This window comes from Eucyclogobius newberryi, unplaced genomic scaffold (genome assembly GCF_026437365.1).
Source record: "Eucyclogobius newberryi isolate DKJ021-1_F unplaced genomic scaffold, fEucNew1.0.hap1 SCAF_1, whole genome shotgun sequence".
NCBI lineage: Eukaryota > Metazoa > Chordata > Actinopteri > Gobiiformes > Gobiidae > Eucyclogobius > Eucyclogobius newberryi.
In genome coordinates, this window is record NW_027315723.1 from 24,968,145 (window position 1) to 24,977,522 (window position 9,378).

General features: G+C 39.6%; 1 protein-coding gene across 1 annotated transcript in view; it reads right to left on the bottom strand.

The window, feature by feature from the left end:
* stum (stum, mechanosensory transduction mediator homolog) overlaps positions 1 to 3,716 on the bottom strand; it is a 28,765-nt gene extending 25,049 nt beyond the window's left edge. The window contains exon 1 of the mRNA XM_072450174.1: positions 2,952 to 3,716. Within this exon, the coding sequence (XP_072306275.1) occupies positions 2,952 to 3,168 (217 nt within the window). The 5' untranslated portion in view covers positions 3,169 to 3,716. The remainder of the gene's footprint in view (positions 1 to 2,951) is intronic.
* Positions 3,717 to 9,378: the final 5,662 nt, after the last annotated feature.

Sequence of the window (9,378 nt, forward strand, 5' to 3'; positions counted from 1 at the left end):
CACACTGCATTTCCTGTAGTTAAGCTAGCTAGGGTTATTTTGGTCATGCTAGTTCATTAGGTTATGTTAAAATATAGTGATTTGATGTGGTCAAGCAGCTCTGATTATCATAGATGGCATTTTAAAGTGTGCATTGTTTTCACTGTGACATTCACAATATGCACAAATATGATAAATGTGTGAATAATGATCCGGTCTTTCAGCTCAGAGAAAAACGGCTTGATTCACACATTTCAGTTGTTTATTTGTCCAGTGTACACACATTAAAGCAGATCCTTATTGCAACAGGCTGTTCTAAATCAGGACAGTTATAATATAACATAAGCAAAATAAACCTTCATAATAAACTATAAAACTATAATAAACACTGAGCACTGAGCAGAATGCCAATCAGACATGGCCTGACCTCTGGGGGGCACACTCCACCCCAGGCCACCCCTTAGAGGCGCCCCTGCGTCTAGGAATAAATAAAGAACCTACTGTTAGAATACTAAATACCTGCATTAAAATCCAGTTATTCACAATTGGTACATGTATTTATTTCCCAACACTGGTTTGAAGGTGAACCACTCCTGTTGATGATTTTATTGCTTTGCATGAGACTTATCTATATTGCATACATTTAATTGCAGATTTTATTTAAGAAAAAAAACACACACAAAAAAACACTCAGCGTTCTTACTTTGAGCGTGACTTGTTTCTCCTTGAGACACAATAAAGCAATAACATCTCCACTTAGACAAACAAGTGGCCTAAAGTTACAGAGTGCATCTTTAATACATGTCACAGATCAATTATGTGCCGTTTATAAATCTACTGGGCAGGACAGCAACGTGATCTGCAAAATGAGCCGCTTAATAAGTTGCACTGAATGGCCTACTCTGTTTTATAGTGCTGTTAAAGTGACGCTTTTGTTACGTTTATGCTTTGTTACGTGCTTAAGTGTTAGGAAAGGTGCTTTAAATCAAAAGTATTATTATTATAGTTGAATTTACACAATATGTGATTACGTGTGTTAATAATTCAGAGAACACATTATAGCCAGTATCAAGTCTGGGTCAATACGGGACAACTGTGATAAAATCTTGTCCAAAAATGTTAATTACTGATGATCGCCGCGCAGACCTCGCGGGGGAAGAGCCGGAAAAACAGAACAATTTGTCGTGATTGGTCCGGCTCCACCAGACTGTTGCCAGTATCGGGACGCAACGGCAATCTTCCCCCGAACAACGTGAAATTTAAGTGCCATCGGGCTCGACAAAGCAGTCAAAATGATCCATCACAGCCGGTTACTTAGGACGACCAATTTACCCATCCTGGTGAGCGTAATGGGCGTAATGGGCGGCTGAACTGTGCGGCGTCTGGGTCTCTCTGGAGTTAATGACAGACTCGTGAAGCCTTCCCAGAGCGTGGACGCTTTCATCTGCGGGCGCCATGTCTCCCTGCGATTAAGCCTCAAAATGATGAGGCTTATTTTCATCCCCAGACACTTCCACCTGCAGAGCCCACATCTGGACGAGCTGTTAACATCTGGCCCAGCGTGGAGTTGAGCTATTTTTACCGTGACGAGTCGGTGGACGGCGCCCGAATCGAACCGCGAATTTACCGTTTTCTCTTTTTCGCAGCGATAATATAGTCGTGCTGTGATTTGTCTTGCCTTCTGTCGTTTCTGACTGGGTCTAGTTTCATGACCGCCCCCAAAACTCTGCCGATGCTATTCTGGACCTGTTTACCTCTTTGACACCTGCACCTTCTCTATTTTGTTTGCAGGTTTAACAGTTTGCACGACATTGAACGCTCATTTGTTGTCGTATTATCTCCACAGTGCGAAGCAAAAAGCGGACAGATCGAAACTGAATCAAGACATTGCTGTGCGTGCGTTTAATCCAGGGATGTCGAGATGGTTTGGTTAAACACAATTTTGTGATTAGGGATGTCTTGATATCAAATTTTGCGATGTTACGATTAAAAACACCACGGTTTAACGATTACTAAGTGTCTTACTTATCACGACAAAACAAGATAAAATTTGACTGTACAATTTGCTTCTAAAGCCACGATTATTATTTTTTGTTTTTATGATTATTTTGACCTGAATAATCCCGATCATTGATTAATTTAATAATCTGGACATTTATTTTTATTAGTCATGATGTAATAGTAAGAAGAAATAATAATAAATCAAAAAAATGTTGAAGCAAAATTAAGTCATTTCAATCAAATGTACACAAAACTGTAAGCCTATATGCAAAGTGTTTGTATATTTTGTGTCTGGCTGGCTCTTTACGCCACATCACGTAAAGCTGGGGACACGCTAGGGAAAATGCAAACCTTTTAGACAACGGGAATGAAAGAAAGTGCAGGATTGTTTGCGTATCATCGCTAAGCCGTGATATGTCTACTCACAGTAATTATATCACTAAAGTTAGATATTGTAACATCCTGAATTTGTTCACACACATGTCCACAGGCAAAAACAACACAAAGTAAGCCAATGTGAACCATGTGTTTTACACATTCAGATTATGCTAAATGAGTATAGTGACACAAAAGTGATATGCAATACGGCTGTGAAGCGCTGCGATATCAATAATATTTGCAATTTGACGCAGTAATTTTAGTTATATATATGAAAAATAAGTTAATACTTTAATGTATTAGTCAAACTTAACGGAGACAAAACCTAAATTCTGTCAAATTTGTAAGAAAATCATGGATAGAATTAGCCTTTTTCAACATTTTCATTTTAAGAACTGTACATTTCTGTCAGATAGCGGATTATTATGATACATTTAGTCTGCCGTGATATCGATACTTTTGAGATATTTTGTAAGACGCCTGTTGATCTGATTTGCACATACTAAACTTACACTCAAACATTTCTCTTTTCACTTGAAGCACTATTTAAAATCTCCGGCATGAACATCTCGATAAGCATCCTCAGCACTCACCTAGTCCAGGTATGAAGGTGTTCAGGAACAAGCAGATCACTGCCAGGGGGAAAGGCATTGTGGGTATGGCGGCCCTCAGCGGTCCTTTCTTCTCCCTGACCTCCACCACCACGCCTCCGCCCGCCGTGTGAGCCCCGACCACCGCTTTGGACCCCAGGCTGCCCCCCAGGCTGCCCCCGCTCTTCACAAGGTTCAGCTCCGCTCCTGCCTGTGCCATGGCTTTCACCCCTTTTTGTGTGTCAAAGGATCCGAGCTAAACGGGTCAGTGGTGGATGGTTTTTCTTCTTTGTAATCACAGTTGTGTTGTGACTGACTGGAAGCGTCCCCCACGAGGATCAGCCACAAGAAACGTACGTTCACTAAAGCACAAAGCATGTGCAAGTTTCAAACTGTAAACATCATTTGGATCTGCAGAGGAATCGGTGCGATCTACAAATGAACTTTCAAGCTTCGTCCGTGAGGTTTTACTGATTTCAAATTCCCAAGTATCACTTTTCAAGCTACTGTTCCATCACAAAAGTCTCCTTGTTTTTTATCCTTGAAGTGACCACACAGTTGTTTTTTACTGAAGTCCAGTGTTTGTCACCTTATTACCAGCTCCAAAAATGTCATAATTCCTTTGAGAAAAAGATCTTGAATCGACTCGCAAAGGCAGAACTTTCTTTTTCTCTCCTTTTGGCTTGCTTTTCAGTCAATCCACACTGGAACACACCCCTGTCCAAGACACAGAAGAGATGTAATGTGGAGCCGCCCCCCTTTTTCTACTACTACTCCCTCTCTCTCTCCCTTCCTCCTGGCCCCCTCCACTGCCTCCTCGACTCCCACCATTTAAAGAAACAGTGCGCCTTATATACGTTCAACAGTAAAGGGCTTATCATTTAAAATTCTGTCACAGAAGCGCTCACCATCAGCACCAAGTGTGACTGAATGAATAATGGGCCAATGTGAAGCGTTATGACAAAGAGCAAGATGAGTCTGGTATATTCACTACCCACCACTGTTGAGTATATTCTAGGGCTGTTGTCGACTGAAGAAATGAGAGATTAAACAGTAAAAACAAATGCACACTAAACTCAGATTTCACTTCCAAATCTCATATAAAGCCTCTAAAACAGCTGTAAATAATAGTGTTGTTATTATTATTATTATTTTCATTTAGAGTATTAGAGGTTTTTTATAAGAGTTTTTCTACAAGAGTGTTTTTTTATTATTATACCTCTCTGCCTAATCTGTGTTTCCCCATTGTGGGACAAATAAAGGTTATCTTATCTTATCTTTAAATCACCCCAAAATAATAAGCCGACAAGACGATGAATTGACTAAGCGACTAAAGTTTACAGCTCTGATATATTACTTTATTATCAAGGCATTTTCTCCAGTTTTGAAATAGTTGATTTTTTTATCACATTTATATATTTGGCGAGTACCACCAAAGCTAAACCGGGTCAATAGCAGGACTATTTCAGCGCTAAATTGGGGCTAAAGCAGGTCTTAATTAGGAATGCACCATTGCCACAATAGTTTAAAGTAAGGAATTAAGATTCAAGGAAAAGCAAAAATGTGTAAAAAAGTAATAAAAATGACACAATGTCACATGTCCACGTACCACCAGTGCGTGTACGTGTACCACAGTTTGAGAAACACTCGTCGATTGCAAGAAAACGTTCAAAAAGATGCTTAAAAACCATACAAATTATAGTTTTTTTTTACTTTTTGTGTCAGACCAAGAACTTTCTAATGGATTAGAAAAAAACATAATCAGAATAGGCCTATTATTTACTGTATATATATGGGGGGGAAATGTGTCAATATTGCCCTACAGTCCTATAGTTTCACATTTAAAAGTAGCTGATAAGTGTGTAAACTGTCAATTGTTTTTTCACATAATATCGCAATCAATTTCTTGCTCTGAGACCGTCTCCAAGCCTCATGTAGTCAGTTTGTTATTCTAATATTTGCACATAGTTCATGGGTCATGTTATAATCCAAGGCTTCAGGATTGCCGTGCGTGTCACATGTCTGCGAGTCCAGAGATGCAGGAGGGAGCACATTAGCAGGTGTACAAATGACCTATTGTCAGAGAATGAGCCATTGCTCGCTAAACGTAACCCTGCAATTAACTGGCATTTGTCCAAGGTGTAGCACAGTAGCAGTTGTTTGTAACGATCGGGGCCATGTGCGCTGCTCTCGCTGCTGCATTCCAACACTTTTCTTCCCATTCTTTTAATGAACCCTTTTACAGATTTAGCTGTAGTTGCGTTCCTCCTGTTTTTCCAGCTCACAATCATTTGATACTTAAACCGTGCATAAATGTTATTGTGAGAATTGTTGATTACACTTTTGGGAATGATTGTTATAATGAAGAGAGTGTGTTCATACGGTGTTGGTGTTGTTGCATCCTATCATTCCACACTCTTCTGAGAGAGTCCGTCACGACATCGTGCACAGCGGCAGAGTGGTTAACGGTCTCGTCCCTCGGGTCCAATCTCTCAGGCTGAAGATTGATTGTGGCCCTTGACCTCATAGACTCGCAAATAGTTGTGAAAATGAATTATTGTTTGAAATTGCACTGTCCTGGCTGAACGATTTTGCAGAAATACTAATTGCGGTTTTCTTCCGACAAGCTTTGCCACCGCGATTAGGTTTGTGATTTATATTTCAGTTTGCACGTGCACACTTTAAACGCATCCAGGAACAGTAACGTTTGAGAGAAGCCTGAATATAAACGGCTTCAATCACAGTTCCTAAAGGTCTAAACAACAGGGCTTTGTACACAGTGAGACAGCTCGTTTGTGGCTCAAATGATTAACAATGCAGTCTTTGTGATTTGCTAATTGCAACTACAATAACAACAATACCAACAACAAAAAAAGAGATTGGATTGTGATTAATTTTGCCGTCCTGGTCCTGGCTATACAATACCTAAAACTACAGTAACCGACACAGCCTACAGTAATTTGGTCGGCTTTGTTTCTTCAAATTCTTTGTAGTTTTCACCTTTTCCTTCTTCATTGACAGACTAGAGAGCTTAAGGAGACATTTGGACGAGCCCCTGTCATTTTTTCGGCTCCTCCTCCTGTGATTATGTAATATTGTAATGCTGTTCACACGTTCCCGATGAGTCCTTGGTGCATTCATAACCAGGTTTATCGGTATGAATAGACAGGGCTGAGAGATATGACAAGGCGGCATTAATGGGGCAAAGATAAGGTGTAATATAGAGGCTGTGAATGTCAATGAATGAAAAATAGAGTAAAGATTAACATGGGCAGCCAGAAAAAGGCAGCGGGCGACAAGATGAAAGTGGTGTCAATGTCAATATCTCAGTAATTATTCATACGACCAATCCAATCCCTACGGACATTCTGGCCCCATTTCTTCAGTGATGTCATGGCCTCTGACACCAAGATGGAGGACAACAGGTGGGCCTGGAGGAGTAGCCTAAAGGGTAAAGCTAAAGATGTCTTTATATATCTTAAGTGTAACTTTTCTGCTTGATGGACTGTCCAAAAGGTTCATGTCTCCATTGAGATTAGGTTGTTTTACCTAGAATGTTCCACTGTGTTGCATAAAATCTTTGTCTAGGATTGATAATACACACTTTAGGAAGAGTGACTCTAACAGGCTCAAACAGTCAAACGGGTTCAAACGGACTACAAAGGGCTCAAATGGGCTCAAACAGACTCAAACAGAAACATGTTTGAAACAAATTAACTTCTGTCACAAAAGGTTAACAGTTTTATGCTTCTGCAGAAATCTGCAATGTTTTCAGTACAATGCTATTTTTTCTGGCCTTGTAAGAAGCCATGTTTCTTTTGATACAGAGTATGCATGTCAATGATTGGCTGATCCACATGTCAGTCATGCCCATTTGAACTATGGTAGCTAAAACTGTGACCAGACTGATCTGTATCTGTATCTGATCTGTGAGATATCATTTTGGACTTTCCAGACAAATATTATGTATCTTCAAAGAGGCGAGTGCTGTATTTTTCCGACTTCAAACCGCTTCTTTTCCCCCCACGCTTTGAACCCAGCAGTCATTACAATGGTGGTCTGATTTATATATTTTTACTGGCCACTGGGGGGCACGCAAGTAGTAAGCGTTTAACTGTAGAATGAAGTGTTTTCTGTATTTTAAGCTTCAAAATACTCTGTGTTTTAGAAATGAGTCTAATGAGGAAGTGAATCTAGACGTGGCTGAACGCAAAGACACACGCAGAGCGTGGACATGTGATATATGGCGGTCTGCTGTTTAGAACCTGCTGCATTGAAATGAGACGTTCTTGGCCTGGCCTGGCCTGACCAGCGGGTCAAAAGACAACATGTGCATCACTACCATGGACTATATTTCTGTGTAAATATCGAGTGTTACAACGTAACACTCACTCGCTAAGCACAAGCTCAGGAGCAGATGAACCAGATGTGAAGACACAGGCACAGTAAATCAGCTCACACAGAGTAATCAAGGACAGAGGGGACCGTAGGGACAAAATTTAAATTTCAAAATGCTGTGTGTTTTATTACAATCCAACTCATATTCACTGAGAAATGAGTCGCCCACAGTTCAAAAGACAACCGCCTCATCACATGTTAATATCTCATGTTACAACGTTGGCATTGATGTCCGTATATGTACAATACATTTTTTCGTTGTAAATTTCGTTGCCGTGGCAGTGATGCCACCTTTTTATGTAAAAACACCTGTAATTTAATGTATGATACCACCGTACCGTAGAACTGTGGTAAATCCTCTAGAAAAGTTACATAGTGCACCTTTAATTTGCCTATAACCTGATCATATTTTTACCAAATAAACCTCTGTCAAATAAGCGTGAATGCTTGAAATGAAGACGCTTCTTAATGTGATGCGTTTTCAATTAAGCAGACTATATTATTCTAAATGTTCTTTGTCTTCTTCATCTCTCATCTCCAGTGGCTGTCAACACAAGCCCTTCTTAAACACAAGAAATCAACGCGACACTGAAATCTCTCTTTTGTGTCTCGTTTTCTCGTCCTCCTTTGTCTCCTAGCAACCGGGGATGCTGTAAGTAATTAAGACATAGATATTGATCTTCAGGTTGTGGTCAGTCCCTCTGTCCATCATCTCCTCTTGTAATTTCAAACCATTTGCTGGTTGTAATTTCCTGCTAATCTCTTTTCAATCCCCCAGAATGCTGCCTGGGAGAATTCTTTTTTCATGTAAAGCAGTTTTAAGTGTCTGTATGGGCGTTGTGGGACTCTGGGAAATCTCTCAACCCAGCCATCATTGGATTGTCCAGCTCCAGGCATATTACCACAGCAACATGAAAGTAAATAAATTTACATTATGTTTGGTCGGGGGTTTGAAATTACAGTCTTATTTTGTCTTCAATGACAGGCTTACAAGCGAAATGAGAAATGTGTCCATTAGAGTAACTGGCCGTGGCATCAGCATGTTTTATATTCATATTACATCTAAAGTGTGTCCTATGTTGCAGGCACATAATCATAAAGTTGCAATTCTTGGCTCATTTTGTTGACTTGTTGGATTAAATGATGTGCTTAATTATTATTGCTGCTAAACAAATACAAACGTATTTGTTTAGCAGCACTTGTCATACAAATTGTAGAAACCTTTAATAACATATCTCCTTTAGTGTGAAAAGTACATAAACCAGATTTTTTTGGAAAGCACTTTGTTCACTTTGAGAGTTGTAAAAAAATCTATGAATAAAGGTTGTTGATTGATTGATTGATTGATTGATTGATTGACGTAGCTCTTAACCTTGTAATTATTGGTTATCATTTATACATTTTATTTACTAAGCTCATATTTTCCACATATCTGTAATTTTTAAGATGTTAAAGGTACTAATAATATATGACATTGAGAAGAAGATAAATGGATAATTCCCTTCAAAACATGTATTTTGAGTGAATTGAATTATCATTTTGACAAAATGTGTTCAAACAAGAATATACCTCATAATAATTGTGCTCGTACATGCATATATTGTATTTTGAACACATGTCTGCAAGTCCAGGTGATGGAGACTGAATAGTGCAGTGTTTTGTTGTAGTAGTATTACCCAGTGTATCCAGGGGCAGCACAGGTTCCGGCACAGTTCACAGAGAGGAGGCCATGGTATGGGTGGATCCCTCGTAATCATACAGGAGGGACCTGGACACACAAGGAAATTAGAACACCGGGCCCCCAAGGTGATGCAGAAAAGTGCACAAAAAAAAGCCTTCCGATGTTCAAAAGTGGAATTAATTTATCGTTTTATCGTTATTATTACTTTTTAACACCCCCACTTTTGCTACAGCTCTTCCTTTATTTCATTAAATGGCAAAGGTGTACATATCACCAACCCTTTCAAACTGCATTCACAGGAGATTCGTACTTACAAACAGCATGAAGAAAGAGGAAGTTATTTTTGCTTTC